The following is a 25974-nucleotide window of genomic DNA, read 5'->3' on the forward strand; positions in this document are numbered from 1 at the left end:
TCATCGGACCAGAGAGAGCGAGCCCAGCTCCACCCAGAACCATGGCCGGATTCGCTCCCCGGCAAAGGAAGCCGGAGGAAAAGTGAAGATCGGCATTTTGTTCTCGACGTCAAAAAACGCCACCTCTCCCCATTCGTAGTCTAGAGAGATCCGGATCTTTCTGGGGACCCGCGGCAGGTTAAGGAGGGTTGGAGGGGAGGTGAGGGCGCGGTTCTTAAATCCCCATTGCTGCACCGCCCAGATCCCTTCCTCGGGATTAAAGCTGATGGGTCCCTTCCTCCGCAGAGACTCCTTGCTGACCCCAACGGCGCAGTACTGTCCCTCTTCTAGATCCACCACCCAGTAGTGTCTCCCGGAGGTGAAGGCTTCGCAACCCAGCACGCAAGGATCGGCGTCAAACCGCTCGGGGCTGTCGGGAGACTCCTGCAGCATGTATTCCCATCTCACGCTCTTCTGATCCTTGGAGAGGATGAGGCGCGGGTGGGCTGTCTCCGGGTCCAGCGTCACGTTCGCTGCGGAGGAGGAAAAAGAGGGCGAGAAAGAGAATTAAACTTATTTAACCTGCCTTTCGCCCAGGGGCTGGCGTCTTCTTGGAAATCTAATAGGGTGTTTTGTCTTTCTGTAGTTCAAGGCTCGATAACCTGATGTGCAACGTTCCCTACACATGTACGTGACACCATCCAGCAAACGAGGGGACCACATTACTCACCCTTTTTTTTTCTTCTTCATCTTTCTCTAAATTACTTACCCATTTTTTCCTCCTCTTTCCCTAAAAATGCACAATAAAAAAAATAAATTATTAATGGTGATGTAAACTTAAAGCCAAAAGCCCAAGGGGTATTTGTAAAAGGGAGAAAAATGCACTTACTGTGCTGTTCAATGCATTTTCCTTAAAAGAAAAAAAAAAAAAAAAAATTAATGAATTTTTTTATTCCAAAGATGCCTCCAGTTCATGCCGATTTTTATTTCCTTCCTTCCCCCGAAACGGTGCTTTTTTTTTTCCCCCTTAAACTGTTGCGAAATAAGGCCTTATAGAGACTTGTGTCTGTAACAAGACTTGCCATTTCGATTAAACCTCAGAAAAAAATACAGATGCTTTAAACTAACAGGCAGAAGTCGCCGCGCAGAAAAAAAAAAGCCGTACTAGGCCATACCAGGAATTTCTGCTACAATTAGAGGGCATCGCTTGTACAGTCTGCAGAGGGAGGAAGGTGCGTGGGGGCTCTGGAAAGTCCTGACCAATATTTTCACTTTTTGTGGGTGATATCTGCGATGCTGAAGTCCCCGGAGGCGACAAAGACAAAAATCCGCCAGCTCGCCCCTTCCAAAATGCCCCCCAAACCCCACAGGTCTTGTACTGCTCCAGAAGGCGAGGAGAAGGACACTCACGCATTTTTGCCTTGTATTCCTCTGAAAAGAGAAGCGATGGAAATGGTTATTGCACATTTTTCTTCCTGTTTGAGTTCTGACTTTCTAAGACTTTCTTGGCTCCCAAAGCAAAAATACATTTCTGCGCCTAGTGATTATTATTGCTTGCATTATTATGACTGTATTAATAATATATTACTATATACAATTGTGTAATTACACAATCTTTCTATATAATATATATTTTCTATAATTATATATTTTCTATAATTATAATATATATTTTCTATAATTATATATTTTCTATAATTATATATTTTCTATAATTATATATTTTCTATAATTATAATATAGATCTTATATAATTATAATATATATTTTCTATAATTATAATATAGATCTTTATATAATTATTATAGATGGCATGTATTACAATTGTAGTTGTATATAAAATAATTGTATATATAGTAGTATCTATGTAGTTGTATATAAAATAATTATATCTATCTATCTATCTATAATTATAATGCTGCATCTTTCTACTTTACCCCATTAGCCCAGGCTTCCATAAAATTCCCCAAAGTAGCTCAGAAAAAGGCATAAAAAAATAATAATAAAAAGATATATATACAGGAGACAGACGTAGACGCGTCTATCTTTCTTTCCCGCAATCAGAGTGACTTACCGAGCTCTGCAGCGAGTTCATCTGAAAAGAGAGAAGAAAGAAAAGATTTCCGTTACGATTCACACCAAGGCGATCCTACGGCTCTTACGAACACCCACAGTTCGTTTCTCGGGAAGAAGTCTGATACTCACCAATTTTTCTATCACGTTTTTCTAAATAAAGGAAAACAAGAAAAGAAATCAAAGTTGTTATAATCTATTTTTTTCCTTCATATAAAAAATAAGGCTAAAATACAGACCATAACCTGCGTATATTTATCTTGTTGGAAGGCAGAGAAAGACACTCACCGATTTCTGCAGACAGTTCATCTTAAGAGAGAAAAAAAAAATACTTGTTTTCATCATCATCATTGTTATAATTAAAATAAAAGTCATGATTCCATGCACCGAGTTCCACGGGATTTGGGAAGGAGATGGACACGTACCAATTTTGGCATCACGTTCTCCTAAATAAGGAAAAATAGAAAGGAAAGGGGGAAAAAAAGAAAAATTATTCCTAAGTACTCTCCCCTTCGCTGTGTGTGTTCATCATCTGGAGACAAATCTGCTCTTTTTCCATTCCGCACAGAGAATTATAATTGTAATTTGCATTTTGCCTCTAATTTTATATGGATTAACCCATCCCCTAATTCACTTTCCTAATCTTAAAGCAAAGGTCACGACTTGCTCCTACCAAAACCCAAACTAAATATAAACACGATATTCGCACAAATTGGATTTTTTTCAAAAAGGACTTACCCAGCTCTGCAGCGAGTTCACCTAGGAAGAGCGAAAGGAAAACGGGTTTTAATTATGAATATTTTTCCCCTACAGATACGCACTGAATGGTTCACTGGGGGATTCTACGTTTCTCCTCAAGAACACGTTTACGGATTTTTAATTTTAATTGCTCTCAGTAGAATTAAGCGTCGCTGAACTGAAGAGAGCCCTCGGCAACAGAAAACCAACCCAAAATAGCTCCTTGTTAGCCAAAACGTAACACAGAAGGGCATTTGGGCTGCCCAGGGAGAGCGGAGAGAAGCAAACAAGTAGCGTCCAAGGATGTGAAGTTTTTGAACTGTTCTTTTCTCTCATATTAAGGAAAAAAACCTCTATTTCAGAGCAATATTTGCACCCCCACGTGCTTTCCCGTCCCATTAAAGGCAGAAGGCTCGCAGAGAGAACAGCGCTTACCGATCCGTGCAGTCTGTTCCGCTGAAAAGGGGAAAAAAAGGAAAAAATAAAACCTTAAAAGTATCGCTCATCATTTTTTTGTGGTTTTGCATCACCTACAAATTGCAACTGGACAATTTCCCCGCAAGGCTGTACTGTTGCTTGTTATTTTTACTTTAACCATGATTTTTTTTTTTCTAAACTGAGATTAAAAAACCTCACAAAACTCAAAGCAATGTAAAAAAGTAACAGGGAGGGGAAAAAAAAAATACAGGAGAGGAAAAAAAATACAAGGGAGGGAAAAAAATAAGGGAGGAAGGAAAGCGAAATGACTTACCAAGCTCTTCAGTGATTTCCTCTTAAAGGAAAGAAAGAAATGAAATAATTAGAATTTCTTTGCTCAAAAGAATACGAGATTCCAACAGAAATCTCACGAACTCTCCCAATATTCCAACCACCGTATGGGAATTTGGTATTTCGGGGTGGAAAAGCAGCTCCCTCGGCTGTTCTGGGGATCGGGATAAGCCAGCCAGCATCCCTCCCCGCCGAACCCATCCGGAGCCCCCAAATACGCCCCAAAGGACCGGGAAATGAGAACAAAACTCACCTATTTTTTTATCACGTTCCCCTAAAAACAAGAAAAACAAGATTAAAATCCTTTAAAAGCATCGGTTGATGTTATATCAGAGGCAGGAATTGTCCCCAAACACCTTCCTATGAGTCGTTTATTATTTGAAATTTCATTTTCTGCTGGCTCTCATTTCCCTCTGTCTGAGCCTCTATTTCTTGTTAGGTTAAAAGTTAATATCTGGGCAACAAAGAAAACTCAGAAGGCTTTAGAAAAGCTTTTGTTAAAGGTTAAAAAGAAAAAACCCAAATAATCACATACCAAGTTCTTCAGTGACTTCATCTTAAGAGAGAAAAAAAATGGATTTCCATTAGGATCTGTTTATTCCCCAGATATTTTCTCCTTCTCTACTATTATTGATCTCCTTCACTATTAGAAGACCCAAATTTCCTCCCACTTCTGCAGTTAAATTGTGGAGAAATGTAAAAAGCTGCTTCTGCTGCTGATGTAAAATGCAGTTTCTTTTATAATTTTTCAGTGTTGAACTTTGCTGACGCCTGCTTCGTTCATGTGTTGCGACAACAGACCACAAAGCTTCTGACCAAACTCCAACTCAACAAATTGAATGTAAAATAAAATAAAATAAAAATAAAAAAAATAAAAAATGTTGGGTATTTGCTGTTGGCAAAGGAAGGAAACGACTTACCCAGGTCTTCAGTGAGTTCATCTTAAAAGAGGAAAAATAGGAAGTTTTCATCGCGTGCTTAAGGAGGATTCCTTCGAATCAAAAGGATTTTCTGCCTTGGCAGGAAGGAAAATGATGCTTACCCCTTTCCAGGTCACTCTCCTCTGGGAGGAAAGGAAGAAAAAAAAAAAAACAACGGGGGGGAAGAGAGGAAAAAAAAATCAGAATTCTTATTATCCTCTGCCATTTTAGCAGCATCCCTCTCCCAGATATTATTTGCATTCGTTACTATGATTGCAAATGAGTTTGCAACTTATATTAAACACCACATTCATTTTTTTTTTTTAAAGAAAATGAAAAATTTTTTTTTTTTAAAGAAAATTTTTTTTTTTTAAAGAAAAAAAAAAATCCAGCCGCATCAACCTAACGTGGACGCAACAAGATTTGCATCACAAAACTTGACCCACCCGTTTTTGGTCAAATTAAAAGGAAAACAAAATGCTTTACCCGGCTCCTCAGAAGATTCATCTGCAAAAGGAATGAGAAGAACGAATTTGGCATCGCCAGCCCTAGATACGCCCTCCGTCCGAGCGTTTTACCTCCTACCGCTTCGAAGGCATTTTAAAAAAAATCATGACTCCTATCGTTTTTGCTTCAGTCCCATAAATAAATTAGATTTTTAGTCTGGAATCTAACATAGAATGTATGTGTGTGTATATGTTTATTTATATATACATGCATACGTATGGCTTTTTTTTATATATATATATATACATACACACACAAATAAATATGAATAAAATATTATATAATTACAAACTCCCTTGAACTTCCTAAATTTTTTAGAGGAGAAGGAAAGTATCACTTACCAGCTTTCCGATCCTTTAATTCCTCTAAGAAAAAAGAGAAAAAGAAAAGGTGAAACACGGGTTTTCCTTTCGTACCCCAGGTTTTTGTATCAGGATACAAGCTCATTCCTATTCCATCGCCGTATAAATACTGTTAGTATATTATTTTAAAATAAATTTTATTTTTAAATATATTTTTAAATATAATTTTAAAATACTGTTAGTATTTTATTTTTAAAAGTCACCCGCACTAGCCCTTTATCCATCCGCTTCTACAGTTATCTCAAAGACTATATACAACCAGCCAACCCAAATTATGAGGAAAAACAAAAAACCCAGCAAAAAAAAAAAATCCCCAATCAGCTTTGTGAAAGGAATAAAAATGGCTTACCAAGCTCTTCCGTCAATTTTCCTTAAAAAAGGGAAAATAGGATTTGTTCTCATCAGTGCATTTCCTTCCCACGGATGCGAGAGGGTCTTGACGGGGGGAACTCAAGGTAACCAAATCCTCTAACGCGGGCAGATACTCTCATGCCTCTTAATTCAATTTTTTTTTTACTTAATTGAATTAATTTACAGTATTTTGCTCAAAATACTAAGCCAAAACAGTAGCAGCAACATCATCCTGCTTGTGACCCCCAAGGGCCTGAGTTTCTCAGAAAATAAGAATGACACTTACTAATGACAGCATCCTGTTTTCCTAAAAATAAAACAAAAAAAGGAATCGAAATGAATGAAACCCCGTTCTTCTCCAATTTTAGATTTTGCCTACACCACGAGCTCTGCAGAAGAAAGCCGCCCCGCTTAGCGAAAAAGCACTGCTTACGCACACGCAACTACGGATATTTCTCTTTTTATTTTTGCATCAAGGACACTTGTTGGGGGAGACTCCAAAATTTTGTGCGCATCGCTCCATGAAAGGGCAAGAAAAAAAAATCTTGGCGATAAAAATCTCGCAAATAAAAAAATGAATAGAAACTCTTGCCGTAATTTAGGACAGCGAATCAGATCTCCGGGGCGTTTTCCTCTAATACCTGATGTGTTTCATGGAGTATTTTCTCCAAATATAGATATATTTTTGAATTAATAACTAAATCGAACATACTTCTTTGGTGAAAGCGAGCACCAGCACAACTCATTTAGGGGATCCCGCTTCCCACAGAGGATTCACTTCTCCGAGACGCGCAAACGGACTTACGAACTTCCGAATCTCGTTCCTCTGCAAACAGAACAGAAATTATGACCAATTATTACCATTTTTTCTGCGGGATTTCGCTAAAGCACCTCTCCCAAAGCCTCGACCCCAGCGCTCCTGCATTTCCTAGCTGTTATTTTTGCCAAATTACACCTCGATAAGTTACAGCTGCCTTCGGCGTAGCGGCATTTCTGCTAAAAGGGATGCAAAAGCCGTCGGCACCCCCGAATCCCAAGTGGCAGCTTCTGCGGTCCCTGTACGCGGAATTCACTGACGGGGGCGGGCAAGGAAACGCACTTACAGATTTACAATTCGTAAAACAAATTTACAATTCGTAAAACAAATTTACAATTCGTAAAACAAATTTACAATTCGTAAAACAAATTTACAATTCGTAAAACAAATTTACAATTCGTAAAACAAATTTACAATTCGTAAAACAAATTTATGGGGGGGGGGCAAGGAAACGCACTTACCGAGCAGCTCAGTCAGGCGCCCTGAAAGCAAAGATGGACTTATTAGTTCGAAGCAGAGCTTTTTAACACCAGAATTATATATATTATACAATTTACAGTTATATATTTACAATATATAAATTATTGTTAGAATTATATGTTTATAATACACAAATATATATAAAATGTTTATAATACACAAGTGATATCTATTTAAAATATACTATACAAATATATATTATATATTATTTTATATTTATATTATATATAAAAACACTATACAAAATATAAATATAATTAACATATAATATAGATGATAAAGGCTGGTGACCTGCTGGGGTTGTTCCCTCACTGAGCCCAAAGCCAATTTGACAGCAGCAAAATTTGGGGGCCCCTGTGCAGCCCCAACCCCATTTCACAGCAGAGTCACAGGAAAAAACATAATTTTTACTTTTCCCCCCCCCCCTTTCCGTTCACTTTTAGCAAGGAAGTGAAACAGCCTGGACCATTCCAGCTGCAAATTCTTGTTTTTCTCATTCCCGTGTACGGCTTTCGAAGGGAATTTCCGCAGAAAGAAATCCCTTTTCTGTTCTGTATATTGGATTTTAAACCGACTGCTCACTCACACTTGGGTTAAGCGAGAGACCCCCTCAAACCATGGAGTACGGAAAACGACACTTACTTATCTCCGCTTCATTTTCCCCTAAAAGAAAAAAAAAATGGGAATAAATAAGAAGGAACCACCGCTTTTGTCTTCACACCACGTCCCTATATTATCAGCGCAGCTTTTTGGGTCTTTAAATGATTTTATTCTTTTCACATGCTTCCAAATGCATCTAGCCTCCACTAAATTAATATCTGCAGGCAAAAAACAGGCTCAAGCAACCCCGCAAATCCCAATATAACGCAATAAGTGGGTTTTTATGGGAGGAAAGAGAATGCCATAGCTGGCAAAACCCGCAAATATCGGTCGCGAGTTGGGTTTTGCTGCTCTGCAGATTTCGTTGTTGCTTCCTGCAGCCGATATTTTATATTTATTCCCTTCCTCCCGGGCAGTTACGAGCTCGTGTTGCCTATGAGCTCATCCATGAAAATAGCAAACGAGCCCGGCCACGTGGCTCGCAAAGCGGGGTGATACTCACTGATTTTCACGTCCCGTTCCTCTAAAAATGATAAAGAAATAAAAATAAATTAGTGCGCGGTTGCGTTCTACAAGCGTTGAAGTCAAGCTCTGCTGAGGGTTTATTCTGGAGCTGGTTTTTATAATGTTTATAAAATTTATGAAATATAATTACATTTTTTATAATGTTGCTTGGAAATTATATTTTGTGGAATATTTATTATATTTTATATATATATATATATATATATATATATATATATATATATAAGCTACCATATAAACTACCACATAATAATATATATTTATCTTAGCTTTTGCATACATGCTGCTAAACTTGATTAAAATAGAAATTAAAAACTTCAGCTATGCAGAGATAATGGCAAAAAAAAAAAAAATCCATTTTGAGCAAAGCAGGGAAATTCCTTACCAAGTTCTGCCGCGTGTTTCCCTTAAAAGAGAGGAAAAAAAAAAAAAAAAACAAAACAGGAATTTCATGACATTCGGCTTTTCTCGATGACCTAATAGATGACAAAATTCGTAGGGTTAATGCTCGCAATTAAAAAAAAAAGGCACTTACGAAGTTTTCGAGTGCACTCCCCTGAAAATAAACAGAAATAAATGATTATTACCTCGCTCCGTGCCTGTCTTCACGTATCATTTCCACCGAACTCAAGATTAACGGGAAAATGACTTACCGACGTCTGCAGTAAGTTCACCTGAAACAAGAGGGGGAAAAAGAAAAGTTAGTTTTAAGGCAGAGCTTTTTTATTTCCCTGTAAAAACACAAGATTTCCTCCCGAGAAATTCATCCAGAGACTTGCCGGGCAGAGGAACACAAAACCTACCTATTTTTGTGTGCCGCTCTCCTAAAAATAAGGGAAAAAAACCAATCGTGTGTTATTTCCCATCGTTTCTGCCTTTCACACGTTACATCTTCATCTCTGTTCGCATAATTTGGAATACAAGACGGTTTCTGTTCTAGCCCCGTTGTCCCTGTTTCTGATTATTTTGGGGTTTAAAATTTCTCTGTTACTGCCTTTAAGGTGCTGTTTTTCAGCAGGGAGATGAAACAGGCAGAAAGGAGCTTGGGGTTTGGTTTTAGAATTGCATTTTTCTAAACGCAATTTAAGAATTTGTTTGCAATGTAATAATTTTTTGGTAATTTAATTTTTTTTTTTTTTTGCAATTTAATAATTTTTAAAATTTAATCAAAAACGCAAAAAGGAAGGAAATGGACTTACCAAGCTCCACCGTAAATATTCCTTCAAACAGAAAACAACATTAGCTCCCGTTAGGTTTCCCAAATTCCGCAACACGAGTCAAACCTTCACCTCTCCAGCCCATCTCGGCTCTTCCCACGGCACCTTCCCCCCATCGTATTCTCCTTTTTCCCCTTGAACTTGGGCTTCGGGCTCCCCCAGGCTTGAAAACCACAGGATCATTTCTTCTCACGACCCAAAATTTAGTTTAATTAAGAAATTCCAGCATCCCTTCAACGCTGAAACACCAACCAAACCACCCCGAGGCGTGCGAGGAGGAAATGTCACTTACTAATGGTCGCATCACACTTTGCTTAAAAAAAAAAAAAAGAAATAAAGAAAAATATATAGCGATGAGTTTTCAGTGCCTCCGGCTGCCCCTTCCTCCCATAATACGGGAAAAAAAATGACTTACAAAGTTCTGCAGTGAGTTTCCCTAAAGGGAGAGAAAGATAAGTTTATTTTAAATAGATGTTTCTCTCTGGACACAGTGTAAATAATTCTCTGGTGTAAGCTTACGCAGTGTTTTAGAAAATAATATAGTGTATAGTAGTATAAAATAGGTAATAAAAATGTATAGTGTGATAGTATAAAATAGGATCTATAATGGTGGATCTATAATGGTGGATCTATAATGGTGGATCTATAATGGTGGATCTATAATGGTGGATCTATAATGGTGGATCTATAATGGTGGATCTATAATGGTGGATCTATAATGGTGGATCTATAATGGTGGATCTATAATGGTGGATCTATAATGGTGGATCTATAATGGTGGATCTATAATGGTGGATCTATAATGGTGGATCTATAATGGTGGATCTATAATGGTGGATCTATAATGGTGGATCTATAATGGTGGATCTATAATGGTGGATCTATAATGGTGGATCTATAATGGTGGATCTATAATAGTGGATCTATAATAGTGGATCTATAATAGTGGTGCCCGGGAGGAGAGCGCCTTCTGGAAACACACCAGCCCAGGGAGCAAGATCCACCTTTAGACCAAGATTTTACGCGTCAGGAGGAGAACAGCACTTACGAAGCCTCGAGTCTCGGTCTCCTGAATGAAAAAGAAAGAAAAAGAATAAAATCCAGCATTTTTTTTGGTCGGTTTTTTACACGGCGCTGCCCTCTTCCCCCCAGGACAACAGGTCCTGAAGCCAAAGCTCAAAGACTTTCTGCTGCAAAGCTGATTTTGCTCATTTTTCTAATTACATTTCATTAAAGAACCCCCAAAAATTTCCACTTTGAGTTGATATTTTTGTAAGGAATAAGGGAAACGCCCGAGCCTGGGGAGAAACAAGATGTCCAGCTGAGGCTGGCCCCGAGCGACGCGGTCTCACCTTGGCACGAGCCCTGGTGAGGACCAGGAGGTTGGACCAAGGACCTCCAACTAAATGCATAAACCCACGCAAAGACTGTAATTAAAACAATCCTCACGGGAGGTTCCGTACAAAAATTAGACTTACCAAGCAGCGCAGTGAGTCTACCTTTGAGATAAGAAAAAAGAAATAGGTATTAGTTCAAGTAAAGCGACAAAAATTGACCCTAGAAAAGAGGTTTCTAACCCTAAAATTTTTGTTTCAAAAAGAAAAGGACTTACGTATTTCTGCTGAGAGCTTGGCTGCAAAGAGAAAAAATACTTGTGTTTATTCGGGTGGGTTTTTTTTTTTTGGGAAATGCAGAAGCCCGGGCTGAAACTTGGGGGGAAAAAAAGGAAATGTTCTTATTTGCCACTTTGCAAGGACAGGGCATCAGAGCGGCTCCCCTCCCCCAAAACAAGGGGTTTTTACGTCAAAAGCACAATGAAGAATGACACTTACTAATTTTTCTATCACGTTCCTCTGGAAAGAAAAGGAGGGGAGGGGAAAAAAAGCAGGAAAATGATTATTAAATATTTCCTTCCTTTCTGTGGATTGGGTCTATAGCATCCCTAGAGCTCTTAGATCAGGAATATTGCTTTTTTCCCCCCAATATTGCCTTTATACTGATAATTATACTTTGAAATTAAGCTGTTATGAATGGTACTCGATCTACAAAAAGAAATCCTAAGGTTTGCAGCAAGAAACCCCCTCTCCGCCCACGGCGCCCATCCGCGGAGGAATCGCACTTACTGATCTTTGCGTCGCGCTCGCCTAAAAACCAAGAAACGATGAATAAATACAGAGAAATGCAAAGCGCCTCCTCCCGCGGCGCCGCCTTCACACCATAAAGCTCACACCCGATGGACATTTTATGCCACAGACTCTTTCCCTTATAATATTTTAAAAATAAGGCTTGTTGAGGAAGAAATCCCCCTATAAGCCACCCAGCCCTAAAGCAGATGAAACCACAAAATCTTCTCTTTTTTAAATTTTTTCTATACCCAGCACTTTGGCAGAATTAAGGATAATTTTCATTTTAAGGAAATAAAACGTCTTACCCAGGTCTGACGTAAGCTTGCCTTAAACCAAAGGAAATAAATGAATATTAGCTTTAAATCGACCTTTATTTCTCCACGAACACCGATACCGTGGCTCGCGCTGCCTTTGGCTTTCCCCAGGGTCAAGTTATAACCTAGCTGCGCCGTGTTGACGCTAACGAGACCAAGGAGCTGGTAATTAAGAACAGGGAAGGGGTTGCTGGCGACAGCTTTATATTATGGGTAAAGAATCGGTCCCTGCATTTCGGCACCGATGGAAATAAGGGAAACGGGGCTGCCTTTACACGCGAGAGAGATTAGAGAGGCGGCACGTAGCCAGAAAGCCCAAATTCCGCAGCTTGGTGCAAACTCAAAACCTCCCATATATTCAAAAAATAATTTAATAACCGGACCCCGAAACACACAGGGGCCCCCGGGGCGATCCGGCATCGCCCGGGGCTTTTACTTCTACCAGAAGAGAAAAGCAAAACTTACTGATTTTTCTATCACGTTCCTCTAAAAGAGAAAATAAAGAGGAAATATCGATGGTCAGTGAGTGCTCGCCGGCTCTCCATCACGCTTGTGAACTTCGCATCATCCTCCGCCTCCAAATTTTGATTTTACTTGTCATTATCATTTGAAATTACGCTTTTTTTTTTTTTTTTTAAATTAATTGACTTTATTTCTAGGCCAGATTGGACACATGCAGGGTTATGTATGCGTGGGGGGGGAATAACCCCCTCTTTCTCCCTAAAAACCCACAGCGAAATAAAGACAAAAAGGAAGGGAACCACTTACCAAGCTCTGCAGTCAGAGTGTCTAAAAATAAAGAAAAAAAAGAGAAAAATAAATACTGGTTTTCTCAAGGACCTCCAGGGATGCACGTACCCTGCTCGGTCCTTCCTCTGCTTGGAAAACAAAGCTATTCTGCGCCCAACGCTCGGCCCGTCTCCCCTCTTTGCAACATCTGCCACGAAAGATGGGAGAGTCAGAACTGGAAAAGGAGTTTTTGCAAGGTTTAAGTATCTGTTGAGAGGGGTTAAGTCTTGCACTTCGCACGTGCTGGGTCTCAACGGCCCCAAATCCCCCAAGGCTCCCTCCTGCGTCTCGGGGCTTTGCACCAACTACGCTCGTATTGGCTTTGGCTCAGAAATTCCCTTTATTCTCTTTAGTATTGCCTTCCTCGCTGGAGCAACCTGCGAGCCCCCTCTTTTCTGTTGTGGTTTTTTTTCTTTTTTAATATTAGTTCTTGTTAAAAATGACTATACCTCCCGCTTTTTTAAAAATAGGCAAGAGAAAGGGAGTAAACCCCAGGCAAATCAGCTAAAACATGACTCAAAGCTCTACGGAAATCTATCGGACGGGACGTGAAGACATGACTTACCGATCTCTGCTGTAAGTTCACCTTAAAACAGAGAAATCCATCAGGATGCACGTTAAAGGACTGCTTAAACCTGTTCTCTGGCTGACCTTGAGCCTGCCGTTTACAGACTTGGCATTTAAATAACCACGCAGGGTCAAGGGCAGGCCCCAGCGCGGACGGGACCACGTATCATCCTGGCTGTTCCTCCAGGGCTCGTTAAGCAAGAAACTCCCTTATCAGAATCAATTTGACAAAGGTAAGAAAGTGATACTTACCTATTTCTGCATTTTGTCCCCCCCAAAAAAAAGAGAAAGAGAAGGGAAATGGCTTTAAGTTACTTTCCACCGCTTCCATACATTTATTTTGTTCTTAATATTAAAGGCACAAAATAACCTCTGTTCTATCCGGACTTATTCTATTTATTACAGGCATTTCCAATTAGTTTTATTTTTTAAGACCTTTCCACTTCTGCACTTTTTGAAGCTGAAATGGAAAAATATGCACAAACGGCAGCTTGCTATCAGCAGCCCTGCCCAAAGCCTTTGCAGAAGGAACAGGACTCGCCGAGCATCGCAGGAAAAATTCCTAAATACAGGGAAAAGTATTTATTTAAAAAAAAAAAGAAGGTATGTATTGTTAAAATACGTATTGTAAAAAGTATTTTATTCCAACGATGGGCGATTGAGGCTGTTTGGTGTCGAGGGGCACTATTATTTAGAAGAGCTTTTAAATTGAAGAAGGACACTTACCATTTTCTGTGTCACATTCCTCTAAAAATAAGAGAGAAATAAACGCGGGTTAGTCCTAAGAGCTCTCCGCCTCTGACGTGCTTCAACGAGCGAGCAAGAGCCCCGAAGAAGAGATTAGGGAATGCCGCTGGATCGCAGGGAGACAGCGCGTCTCCTCCAAAGCGAGATGCCTAGCATAACAGGGATAGCTTGTACTGCGCTGGTGGTTCGGGTCCCTTCCCCTTAACTTGTGTGCCTTGACTGTTTCCATTTTCAGTGGCAGCAAAAAAAAACCCCCCCAAACAACCCCAAAACCACACTCACCGAGCTCTGTGTCGCTTTCTTCTAAATGAAATAAAGAGAAATAGAGAGACGTCGGTCACTGCTAATGCTACAGCTGCAGAAACGCGCGTCCAAACTCAGGCACGCGTAAGGAAGGTAAGCGACTTACCAAATTCTTCGGTTAACTTCCCTTAAAATAAAGTAATATTAGGTCAAGTCTTTAGCACCAAGGTTTTACCATTGGGGGAGGGGGAAAAAAAACAGGGGAAAAAAAAGAGACACTTACTGATTTTTGCATCCCATTCTTCTAAAAAAGAAACAGAGAGAGAATTTAGCCCCCAGCGGGGCCTTCTGTGTTTGTTTGGCTTGCTCTATAGGACTTGTCTTAAAAAATGATTATGTACTGACTTTTTTTTTTTTTTCTTATTGACCATAATCTTCCAAAAATTACGCTGGTTATGAGCTTATCTAATGTGGTCTAGAACACACGGTAGTATAACTAAGCCACACACCCAGCCGAGAAAGGCCAGAGGAGATGTCTATCAGCGAGACTTGTTTTGATGGAAGAAGGAAAAATCACTTACCAAGATCCGCATTCCTTTTCCCTTAAAAAGAAGAAATAAAGAGGGGGGAAAAAAAAAAATAGGTAAATGTTTTTCACACTGGGTACAACTGGAGTGGCTCACCTAGCAACCTAGCTGCACCCCTCTGGAGTTAAACATTAATATTTTTTATTACTTATTGTCAGCCAAGAAGAGCATCGAACTAGAAAAGCTGGCTTCAGGAAACATCAAAAAAGCAGCCCAAAAGCAAGCAGAGCAAGGACTGAACACCCTCGGGCACGGCAAAGCGGGGTTTTGGGTGCCAACGGAGCCGGGACTTGGCACAGGCTTTGTTAATAAATATGTTTTCACGTACCTGACTCCGTCATCACGTTCGCTTCTGAAGCGGAACCACCTCCGAGAGTTTTGTCAACCTGGTGGGACGAGAGGGAGCATCGTTAAAACATCACGTCCAGGGAAAACCAGGCCTTTCCCCCCATTTTTCCCAGTTATTAGACTTTGTTATTTGAGATGTTTTCTGGTCTACAGCTGGACGAATGGTAGGAAAGAGGGAGCTGCTACAGGTGTGATGGACCTCCATCGACATCAGTCGCCCCGCTGATCACAGAAGGGGTCCAGGGCAAACAGCCCAGACTTAAACATCTAATTTTAGTTGTCTGAAGTAGCATGAGCTTAATTTCCCCTCTACGTCTCATAAATTATTTAAATAAATTATTTATTCAGTATCATCAGATTCATATATAGGAATAAAAGATCATTTTGTTCTAGGTTTCTCCCAGCTATCACGAACGTATCGTGTTTCTTCTGCTTTCTAAACGCACGTCCCAGCCTTTCATGAAAGAACCTGCGCAGCCAGACCGGCATCCGGGAATAGGATACCCACAAATTACGCTTTCCCTGCCTCTCCGGCACTTGTGGAAAAACAAAAAACCCAAAACCAACTTACCAAGACCTGCAGTTGATTTTCTGTAATGCTGAAGTTGGCTCAACTGGGGCCGTTTTGCTCCCAGGGCACGCGGGCGGCGATGGTTGCGTACGTGGGGGTTGTCCGTCGTGGAGATTTTGGCAGGTCCTGGGGCTGCAGTGCCCTGGGAAACAGGTACCCAGACTCGCCGGAGACTTTGTGTGTCCGCACCGGGCTGGAAGAGCCGTCACGGGCACGACAGCTGTGCTGGCAGCGGGGAGGGGACCTTTCACCGCCTAATTTTAGCCGGTTTAAATACCGAGGTGGAGGGAGGGCTGGAGGATCCCTATATAGTCATCGCAGGAACAGGGTCCTCCGGAGGAGGAATAGAAACAGAGGTCTGACCTGGTGACATTGGGCCACCCTCCGGAGGTGCCGGCATCTCCCAGGGGTTGGTTGGGGGACACGGTAGCTGGGTCTGCGAGCTCAGCGTCTATAGATAGCGGGGTGGATAGCACCGGGCATTTCGGATGCGTGACGATCTCGAGGAGCTCCTGTTTGTGCAGAAATCTTCCCTCTCCAAAGAGGGACGGCATCGATTTCTGGTTTGCATTGCCCTAAAATAAAGAGAGATGCGAAATAAGCTTGTGCTTTTCTCCTTCCTTTCTGTTGCTGCTGCTCACCAGGACGAAGCAAGAGTGAGTCTCCTCCTGTGGCCAAGATTTCTCATCACTTTGCCTTATTTTAAAATAAAAAAAAAAAAAGCCAGCTCATGAAATGCATCCAGCTTAGCCTCTCCCCATATATCTCAGCTTGCTTCAAAGAGACACAGCTCTCCCACTTCCCCCATAGTGATGAGATGCAGATTTGAAAGTGAAATTTGTTTTCTTTTGCTGAAGGGGACTTTTTTTTTCTTTTTTTTAACAAAGCTCTACAACAAGTTTTCCTTCAACCAGACAAATAAGCATTAAAATGCAGACCGCTCCCATAGATATATCCCTAGAAGACTCATTTTCACCAGTTAACTCTGCTTAGAGCAGCGTGAAGTTAGTGAAAGACATCTAAAGTTGTTGATCTCGCCCTGAACTAGTCACCTGGCATTTTTTTAATTAGTCAACAGAAAGAAAATAGATTTTGACGGTGCTGTTCACCTGATCTCTCTCAGATGTCTCTGAGTCAGTTGCCTAAACTCTCAAACGTGGTTAACGAAGACAAACGAGACATTTCCAGGGTGTTACGACCCAGACTGGGGCAGATGTTTAACTAGGAAGGAGCATTCTGGGCTGGGCTTCTGCCAAGTGGTATTTCCCACCCCAGAAACGCTGAGAAAATGGGCTGAAACCAAAAAACCTCACTCAGAGGCTCGGAGAAGTAGATGCCAGCTCTTGAACCCTAAGGACCGGGATGCGGTATCTTTGCTGGGAGCTCTGTCCGCAAGACACACGAGCTGGCAGCTTCCTTTCCAAAGCCTGAAAATTAAGGAGTTAAGGACACACGAACAACACCGTGAAATTCAGAGGGGCCTCCTCGATCTCCAAACCCCAGCAAAGGCCACGGGCTGACGGAGAAGGGGTCTGCGATGATGCTAAAAAGGAGAATTCTTCCCTGGAAAAAAGGGGCATCACTGCAGGGGCAGCCCTGGTTTCGAGCGGTGAAAAGGGCAGGCGATGCTGAGGATGGGAGAGGGTTAAGGTTAAAGCTGAGGACGAGAGACCGCGACCTGGCACCCAACTCCGGCGACTAAATCCTCTGGATTTGCAAGAGGAAAAAACATTGCCATGCGGTAAAGAAACAGAGGGTGCTTGTCTCGGGGAAACCTGAGCAAGGGAAAAGGGGATCACGGCGAAGGAGATGCCAGTTCTTTTTGGCAGCGGAGGTCTGGCATTTGGAGAAGGCCAAATAAGCGGCGTCCTCCCGGGGGCTCTGCCAAGAGAGGAGCCTTGCAGCGTGACACAAGGACGGTCGGCAGCGCTTGCAAGATATTTTGGAAAAATCGCTCGCCAGTCGCGCCCCGCGACGGGCTCCGAAATTCCTCGTCGGCGTCGATAAGCAAATCCTCCAAAGGCAACCCGTGCAACGCAGCGGGAGAGGTTTCTTTGGCGTGAGAAGCTGAAGCTTTGGCCTTTGAGGACTCTGAGCGGCACCGGTTCGGATGCCTGGGCTGAAAGTTAAGATGCCGGGCTCCAAGGGCTGTGCAAATCGGCGGCGGAGGGCTTTTCATCGCCGGGGCTGCCTAGCCAAACTATTTCCCCGAGGTCTGATCGTGCCTGTCGAGTTGTGTCTATTTCCTAGGCGATTTTCTTATGCGCCTGGATTTTAAAACACGCAGGAACTTAAAATTGCTTTATTCCTAAATTTAACCCTCTGCTCCACTGCCAGCCCCCCGAGGCCCTGTTCCCCACAGCCCCCCTACCCCACCGCCAGCCCCCCAAGTCCCTCCCTGACCCCCTCAAGCCCCCTACCCCACCTCCAGCCCCCCCAGCCCCTCCTGTCCCCCACACCCAGCCCCCCAGGACCCTCCCTATGTCCCCCCATTACCAGCACTCACCCCTACACCTCTTTCCGTACAGTGCCGTGCGCGCCGCCATGTTGCCCCGCATCCCTGCGCGCCGCCATGCTGCCGTACGGCTCCCGCGTTATTTCCGCTTCCGCCGGAAGCCGCCTCGCTCTCTTTCTCTCCCCGCGCTGGCGGCTGCTGTGGGCGGCCGGAGGGGACCGGGCCGTGGCCTCCGCTGAATCCGCCGCCATCCTCCCGTCCCGCCGCCGCCATGACGGAGCAGATGACCCTGCGGGGCACCCTGAAGGGCCACAACGGCTGGGTGACGCAGATCGCCACCACGCCGCAATTCCCGGACATGATTCTTTCCGCCTCGCGCGGTGAGGGCCGCACCCCGACCGGGGCGGAGCGGGGGGAGACCATCGGGAGCGGGGGGGGGGGGGGGGTGTCAGGAGGAGACCATCGGCCTGGGGCAGGGGGAGACCATTGGCTTGGTTGAGGAGAGGAGCGGGGAGAGACCATAGATCGAGGCGGGGGGAGAGGGGGGCAAGGGGAGGCCGTGAACGCGGAGGGGAGAGGGGCAGGGAAGGCCGTGGGGCTTCTATGGGGCTTGGGAGGGGAGAGGAGGAAGGAGAGACCATGATGTAGGGCACCCAGGGAGACCATCACGGGGAGAGGGGGCAAGGGGAGGCCATGAGCGTGGAGGGGAGAGGGGCAAGGAAGGTTGTGGAGCTTCTGTGGGGCTTGGGAGAGGAGAGGAGCGAGGAGAGACCATGATGTAGGGCACCCAGGGAGACCATCAGGGAGGGAGGGGGCAAGGGGAGGCTGTGGGGCTCGGGAGGGGAGAGAGACCACGATCTGGGGGTGCCAGGGATACCGTGAGCCTGCGAGGGGTGAGGGGAGGCTGTGAGGCAAGCGGGGAGACCGTGGGCCTAGGGATGGGGGGCACAGGCTGGAGCCCCCCCATGAGGGCAGCCCGGCCTAGGGATGGGGCTGGGGGGTGGCAGGGCAGGGGTGCTGAGGAGGAGGAGGGCAGAGGAGGCAGGGGGTCTTTGCGATAGGCAGGAGGGGGCAAAGGAGCGGAGACTCGGTCACCCCGTTTTCTTTGGCAGTTCCCCATTCCCATGGGTGAGGAGAAGGACGGGCAGGGGGCTGCGGTCCCCGAGGTGACGCCCACCTTACCTCTCTCTGCCTCCCCTGCAGACAAAACCATCATCATGTGGAAGCTGACCCGTGACGAGACCAACTACGGGATCCCGCAGCGAGCTCTGCGCGGTCACTCGCACTTTGTCAGCGACGTGGTCATCTCCTCCGACGGGCAGTTTGCTCTCTCGGGCTCCTGGGACGGCACCCTGCGGCTCTGGGACCTCACCACGTGAGCGGCGGGGACGAGGGGGTTGTGGGTGGGGGGGGGCGTAGCGGGCGTCTCTGCTTCGTTTGGGTGCTGGGAGAGGGGATGAGGTCATCCACGCAGCTTGAAAACGGGGTGATTTGCTCTTGGGTTGGAAGATAGATCCCAGCGGGGGGCGGAGGGGGGATTTTTCTGTGGCCGGTGCCACGGTTTGGAACGGAGGCGGGAATTGGGGTGTTCGGCTGCTCTTCCTCGGCTCCCGCTCCTGATGATTAGACCTGACACGAAGTCTGCTGATCCTCTGGGATCTGAGGACACGTCCTGCAATTATGATGGGAGAGAAGCATGGGAGAAAGCAGCGGGAGGGCTCACGGCTCTTCTTTTGGGGTCGTTTTGGGCTGAATTGGTACAACCAGGAGAAGAGAATTGAGATTTGCAGAGCCAGGCATGGACGTGTGCCAAACTCATCCCGATTCCCCCAATCCTTCTCCAGATTTCTTCTTTTGAAGGAAAAAGGGAACCATCGCTCCTTACCCTTTTGTAGACCACTCGGAGTTTCTTTTTCCTTCAAATATTTGACTTTTTCCCCCCTCCTTGGCGGAATTTGTCTGTGAGATGTCCTCTCGTCTCCGTCTTCCCGCAGCGGCACCACCACCCGTCGCTTCGTAGGCCACACCAAGGACGTCCTGAGCGTGGCCTTCTCCTCCGACAACCGCCAGATCGTTTCGGGCTCCAGGGACAAGACCATCAAGCTCTGGAACACCTTGGGCGTCTGCAAGTACACGGTGCAGGTGAGCTGGGGAAGGTGCGAGCTTCCAGATCGCGCCTCCGTGAGAAACCGCCTCCGTGGACTTGGTTTTAGGTCCGCTCCCACCGCTTTTGATGGGGAATCCAGGTCTCCCAGCCCTGTCCTAATGATTAGAAGTGAAATGTTTCCTGCTGACCTCTCCCTGGGGGGGGGTCTGAGGACAAGTCCTGCAATGATGAGGGATGGGGGATGAGAGGGAGACCTGGGAAAGCTGCGGAACGACGGGATGCGGCAGGTCTGATCTTGCAGCGCCCCGTGGACGGGGCGGGGAAGACCCGGCCGCGTTTCCTCGCCGTGAACCCGGCGTCGTTCCTCTTCCCCAGGACGAGAGTCACTCGGAGTGGGTGTCGTGCGTGCGTTTCTCCCCGAACAGCAGCAACCCCATCATCGTCTCCTGCGGCTGGGACAAGCTGGTGAAGGTGAGGTGGGATCGGCTTCCCCCGGCTGATCGGCAACGGTAGGGGAGGATTGGAGCAGCCAGAGCGCTTGGGGAAGGGTTTTTCCCCCCCCCCGCATCCCCAGAATTGGGGTGCAGTAGCAGAGTTTAACCCCCTTTTCTTCTGACCCCCGTGTTTTTCCCCACCCAGGTTTGGAATTTGGCTAACTGCAAGCTGAAGACTAACCACATCGGGCACACGGGCTACCTGAACACGGTGACCGTCTCCCCCGACGGCTCCCTCTGTGCCTCCGGTGGCAAGGTACGTGTCACGGGGGGAAGGCCGAGGCCCTGAGACGAGATCTTGGCGTCCTACCAGCAGTTGGGGCTCATTTCTGCGTCGCCCACCCTGAGGACGGGCTCCACGCCGTGGTCACGGCTCGAAGTGGGGTGATAACAGCCCGAAATTCTGGCCTGACTTGATGGTCCGAGTAGCAGATGTCAAGCGAGGGGAGAAGACCACGAGAAAGACGCTCACCCAGCTCCGGGAACCTTCTTTAGCTCTTCTATTTCAGCCCTCGATGTGGTTTTTTTCTTTTTTTTTCTTTTATTTTTGCATTTTCTTGCTGCGTCCTTTCGCTTTTCTGTATCCGCGCTGGCTTGAGGCAAAGTGCTCCGGCTTAACCGCGGTTGGGGTGGAAAAAGGCCTCCCCGGGGGCAGAAAAAGGCCTCCCCGGGGCGGGTGACGCGTGCTGGGGCTCGCTCTGACCCCTCCTCCTGCCCCGCAGGACGGCCAGGCCATGCTGTGGGACCTGAACGAAGGCAAACACCTCTACACCTTGGACGGAGGAGACATCATCAACGCCCTCTGCTTCAGCCCCAACCGCTACTGGCTCTGCGCCGCCACCGGACCCAGCATCAAGATCTGGGTATGTCACCGCTCGGTCCTCGTCCCCTCTCTGTCCCCACCTGGGCAGGGCTCCTCCAGAAGACTCCACTTCCTTCAGCTTCGGGGTTGTGCCGGGTTTGGGGTCACCTTCGTGGTGGAGATCCTCACTTTACATCACGGATCTCGGAGGAGCTCTCGTGGAGGATTGTCCCCACCGAGGCGGGTCGCGCAGCGGCGCCCGCGGCCTCGTCCCCCGGCCGAGGAGGGTTGCGGTGGCCGCAGGGCCACCGCGCCGTGATGAAACACTTGATTGCCATCTGACTGCATCCGTGCGGAAATCCAGAGGCTGTTTCTGAGCGACCCTCAGGGCGTTCCGGACGTGGGTTGGATTTGGCCGTGGGAGTCTCCCTGCAGGACCCCTCGTTCCTTCACGTTCTTCTTTCTCCTGCAGGACCTGGAAGGCAAAATCATCGTGGATGAGCTGAAGCAGGAGGTGATCAGCACCAGCAGCAAAGCCGAACCACCCCAGTGCACTTCCCTGGCCTGGTCCGCGGACGGGCAGGTAAAAACCATCCCCTTCTCCCCGCCCCGCCACCCCAGCCCTGGGGAGCGAGGATTTTGGGGACCCTCCTGCCGCTCTTGGGGCGCAGGGACCGCGAGGACGCTCCTGGAGCCATCCCTGCCAGCGAGGGCAGGGACTTCCCTGGGTCCCTTCCTTCCCTGGGCCCCTTCTCAACCTTGGAGCTCTTCTCCTTTATCTCCCCAACCTCTGGGGCTGATGGTGGCCCTCTCTGCTTCGGGATTTGCCCTCTGAGGACCGCAGTCCCTCGTCCTGAGGTCCCACCTCGCCGGCCATCCAACCCATCCCGTGACCCGACTCCGTTTCTCTCCGCAGACCCTGTTTGCCGGCTACACAGATAACCTCGTCCGGGTGTGGCAAGTCACCATCGGGACCAGATGAGGACACGGTAGCGAGAAACCGTAAATTTTGTGTACAAAAATAAATCAATAAAAGCGCTCTATCGAGCTCGTGGCCACCTCGTGTCCACTGTTGGGTCATCCCACAACCCGGAGGTTCACGGAAGATCTGGGGTTGGAGCTTTCCTCCAGCCGGATGCAGATCGGGAACCTTAAGGGAGAGGCAAAAAACCCAACATCCCCGACGGGGAGGGCTTTATCTCCGCAAGAAGTTGTCCCCCACGCCTTCAAGGTTGGGGACGTGGCAGTGGGAGAGGGCTTGGGGGGGGGAGGACAGCAGAGCTTGGAGAGGCGAGCACGAGTTAAAACCCACGGCGCGGAAAAATAACAGCGGAGGGAAATAATTACGTGGTTGCAGGGGGGTGGTAGGACTGGAAGGCGTCCTCTGTCCTTCTGGCTAACGAGGGACTCGGTGTTTCTTCTCCCACGCGTGGCGTCACTGCGAAAAGACCTGCAGACCTGGGAAAACAAACACGATTCCCAAGAAAAGCCAGAAAGCAGATAAAATTGGAGAAGCAGTGGTGGTTACAAAAGCCAGGCCTTGGATTTTCAGAGCGGCTGTGAAGGAAGGAGAGGTTTGAACGCGGAACTTCCCAACCCGGCAGCCTCCAGGCACAAACGGGCCGTTTTTTTACGGATTTAGGGCTTATTTTTTTGCTCTTTCCTGGCTGGCAGACCGGCGTCACCGAGCCAGACGGGACTTTGGTCCCTCGGCAGCGCCAGCTCGGCCGCCGGGTGCTGCCCGTGACGGCTAAGAGCGAGGCGGCTGCTTGGGGAAGGGATCTGGACACGCGGCTCTGGGCCTGACCTAATCTAATTAGGAAGGATTAGGTCAAGATTAACGAGGCAAGATTTAAAGCGCATCTGTTTACCAGGTGACGCTAAGAGCACGGCCCCCGACGCGGCCCAATTTAAGCCAGGCTCATTTGGGAACGGCTCCCGGATCTTTCAAACCTCCACCGGGATCTCAGCAAGCCAGAGACTCGGGTTTACAACCTTATTCTTTATTATTATTATTATTATTATTTTTTGACATTTCATAAAACTAAATCTCCATTTAATTCTCATTTTAGCCAAAAATATTTTGAACTAGCTCTGTAATGCCAACAGGAAAAAAAAAAATTAATTAATACCAATCCACCAACAAAAAAAAAAAAAGAAAGAAGAATAAAACACAACCGGTGCGGTCAGAGTCTCTCGAGTGGGACAGGATTCAGCTGGAAACTCAACAACAGCCGAGAAAAACAAAAAATAAAAGGGGGGGAGAGAAAATAAATATCCCCATCTCGGAGAGCTCTCAAGCTGCAAGGGGAAAACGGGAGGCCGGTTCCTACCCCCGCGGCCGGGACGCGAGGCTCTGGAGGAGGAAACCAGCTCTTCGCGCCCTCCTCGGCCCCGAATAAAGTGCCAGGCCCACAAGAAAATGATTCCGAAGGGAATTGGGGGGGCGGTTCGGAGATCTGAGACCCCCCCCCAAAAAAAAAAACAAAAACCATGACGGGGAAAGCGAGGGAAGAACGGGAGAAGATTGCGGGTTAAAGCGGGGGTTCGACTCTGGGTCCAGCTGGGGTCTGAAGGTGAATCCCAAGAAATCCAGGCACCTCGGCGCAACCGGGATACGAAAGCCGATGATTTTTGGAAGGACGATGATGGGAATTTCAAGAAGCCGAGAGCTCCTCGACGTACGGACCCCCCCCCCGCCCCGGGAGCTCGAGGGCTCGAGCTCCGCGTCCGAAGAGAGCCAAGACGCGCCTCGAAACTCGACGGCGGGCGGAGAACGCGCTGGGAAGCTTCAGGAGTCGACTGGGAAGCGGGAGAGAGGAGCTCCTAGCAGCAAGAGCCGAAGTGAAAACGCCTCCGAGGCGGATCCTTCCCGATTCCAAACCAAACCAGCTTGGGATCGGCGGGAGGTTGAGGGAAGAGGCCTTGTGAGCAAGCAGGTGCAAGAAGACAAGTGCAGCGTTGGATCCCAAAACGGGATCCGAGGGATTCGAGGGGGAAGGAGCGTGGCCGTGTGCAAGGCCGGATCCCGGGGCGAGGCCGGATCCGGTGTGGATAGAGGCGGCCGGCGGGGACGGCGAGGGACGGCCGGTCAGGCACAGATTTTGATGCGGGTGCCCTTGGCTAAGATGCGAAAGAAGGGGAAGATGCGCTCGTGGAAGGAGGCGTTGAAGGTGTGGATGTGGGTCATGCTCTCGGCGTTGTAGAAGCAGAGTTGGCCCCGCTCGTAGTCCAGGTAGACGCCGAAGCGCCGGGGCCGTTCGCTGGGCGACAGGGCCGTCTGCTCCGTGGCCGTCAACGCCTGGTATTTCTTCCCGTTGGTGCCCACGCACCAAATTTCTCGTTTTTGGTGAGGACCCACGGTTTTCTCTTTGCGACGAGCCGTTTCGCGGGCTGCGCCCACCGCCCAACCTCGTCGGCCTCCCACCTCTACCTCCCAGTAGTGACGGCCGGCGGTGAAACCCTGGGAACCCAGCACGCAATAATCCGAATCGAAACGTTTGGGGTTGTCCGGCAGATCCTGCCGGCGCTCGCCCAGCTTGACGCTGCGTCGGTCCAGGGAGAGGCTGAGGCGCGGGTGGGCCGTGTCGGGGTCCAGGGTGATGTCGGCTGGAAGGGAGACGGGGGCGTTAGGGGCTCGCTGGTCACCTCTATCTCCCCGCAGATCCCAATCCCAAGATTTTTTTTTCCCTCTCCTCTTAGATCCCAACCCCAAATCCTCACCCGCGTGCGCGCCTGTAGCACCCGTGGCTATCGCGACCGATAGCCCCCACCCTGGGTCTGTACTGGTTTTGACTGGGATAGAGTTAAAAGAAATTTAGCTCCCCCCAACAGCTCCAAATTCCCTTCCAGCTCCCCCCAACAGCTCCAAATTCCCTCCCAGCTCCCCCCAACAGCTCCAAATTCCCTCCCAGCTCCTATCCCAGCTCCAAATTCCCTTCCAGCTCCCCCCAACAGCTCCAAATTCCCTCCCAGCTCCTATCCCAGCTCCAAATTCCCTTCCAGCTCCCCCCAACAGCTCCAAATTCCCTTCCAGCTCCCCCCAACAGCTCCAAATTCCCTCCCAGCTCCCCCCCAACAGCTCCAAATTCCCTCCCAGCTCCTATCCCAGCTCCAAATTCCCTTCCAGCTCCCCCCAACAGCTCCAAATTCCCTCCCAGCTCCCCCCCAACAGCTCCAAATTCCCTTCCAGCTCCCCCCCAACAGCTCCAAATTCCCTTCCAGCTCCCCCCCAACAGCTCCAAATTCCCTTCCAGCTCCCCCCCAACAGCTCCAAATTCCCTCCCAGCTCCCCCCCAACAGCTCCAAATTCCCTTCCAGCTCCCCCCCAACAGCTCCAAATTCCCTCCCAGCTCCCCCCCAACAGCTCCAAATTCCCTCCCAGCTCCCCCCCAACAGCTCCAAATTCCCTCCCAGCTCCCCCCCAACAGCTCCAAATTCCCTCCCAGCTCCAAATTCCCTCCCAGCTCCTATCCCAGCTCCAAATT

At 47.3% G+C, this 25974-nt stretch overlaps 3 protein-coding genes across 39 annotated transcripts in view; 1 reads left to right on the forward strand and 2 right to left on the reverse strand.

Annotated features, from left to right (window-relative positions):
- Positions 1 to 18257, reverse strand: LOC309601013 (uncharacterized protein; the record flags this gene model as incomplete). 35 transcript variants are annotated; one of them, XM_082333794.1, is made up of 46 exons in its annotated part: positions 18136 to 18232; positions 17405 to 17896; positions 15630 to 16204; positions 15039 to 15096; positions 14705 to 14725; positions 14407 to 14427; positions 14290 to 14310; positions 14163 to 14183; positions 13860 to 13880; positions 12546 to 12566; positions 12243 to 12263; positions 11769 to 11789; positions 11461 to 11481; positions 11170 to 11190; positions 10950 to 10970; positions 10816 to 10836; positions 10386 to 10406; positions 9753 to 9773; positions 9630 to 9650; positions 9320 to 9340; positions 8924 to 8944; positions 8774 to 8794; positions 8656 to 8676; positions 8506 to 8526; positions 8098 to 8118; positions 7638 to 7658; positions 6977 to 6997; positions 6504 to 6524; positions 5985 to 6005; positions 5697 to 5717; positions 5327 to 5350; positions 4965 to 4985; positions 4601 to 4621; positions 4479 to 4499; positions 4094 to 4114; positions 3812 to 3832; positions 3542 to 3562; positions 3226 to 3246; positions 2791 to 2811; positions 2341 to 2498; positions 2185 to 2205; positions 2054 to 2074; positions 1155 to 1410; positions 869 to 889; positions 749 to 769; positions 1 to 512 (listed from the first exon to the last, which is right to left on the reverse strand). In XM_082333794.1, the coding sequence occupies exons 4-46, from the start codon at positions 15049 to 15051 to the stop codon at positions 1 to 3; spliced, it is 1761 nt and encodes a 586-aa protein (XP_082189920.1). In that variant the 5' UTR covers positions 15052 to 15096; positions 15630 to 16204; positions 17405 to 17896; positions 18136 to 18232. The 35 variants fall into 35 exon arrangements, with proteins under 35 accessions (XP_082189920.1, XP_082189919.1, XP_082189890.1 ...); XM_082333793.1 differs by having other exon boundaries at positions 17308 to 17896; XM_082333764.1 differs by having other exon boundaries at positions 16739 to 17896.
- RACK1 (receptor for activated C kinase 1) lies at positions 18235 to 22954 on the forward strand. 2 transcript variants are annotated; one of them, XM_082333860.1, is made up of 9 exons: positions 18235 to 18464; positions 19288 to 19459; positions 20079 to 20226; positions 20567 to 20662; positions 20831 to 20941; positions 21408 to 21548; positions 21960 to 22070; positions 22404 to 22476; positions 22936 to 22954. In XM_082333860.1, the coding sequence occupies exons 1-8, from the start codon at positions 18356 to 18358 to the stop codon at positions 22467 to 22469; spliced, it is 954 nt and encodes a 317-aa protein (XP_082189986.1). In that variant the 5' UTR covers positions 18235 to 18355; the 3' UTR covers positions 22470 to 22476; positions 22936 to 22954. The 2 variants fall into 2 exon arrangements, with proteins under 2 accessions (XP_082189986.1, XP_082189985.1); XM_082333859.1 differs by lacking the exon at positions 22936 to 22954 and having other exon boundaries at positions 22404 to 22545.
- Positions 21557 to 25974, reverse strand: part of TRIM41 (tripartite motif containing 41) — a 9875-nt gene continuing 5457 nt past the window's right edge. The window contains exons 6-8 of one of the 2 annotated variants that reach the window (XR_014230514.1): positions 23980 to 25096; positions 22835 to 22945; positions 21557 to 21962 (exon numbers count right to left, since the gene is read on the reverse strand). Coding sequence is in view for 1 of the 2 variants with exons in the window: in XM_082333750.1 (XP_082189876.1) it covers positions 24579 to 25096 (518 nt within the window). In the remaining variant the exon portion in view is untranslated. Of the gene's footprint in view, positions 21963 to 22834; positions 22946 to 23038; positions 25097 to 25974 lie in introns of those variants that run through there. The other variant, XM_082333750.1, reaches the window with a different exon arrangement.

Source organism: Platalea leucorodia (genome assembly GCF_965183815.1).
Source record: "Platalea leucorodia genome assembly, chromosome: 28".
Classification (NCBI taxonomy): domain Eukaryota; kingdom Metazoa; phylum Chordata; class Aves; order Pelecaniformes; family Threskiornithidae; genus Platalea; species Platalea leucorodia.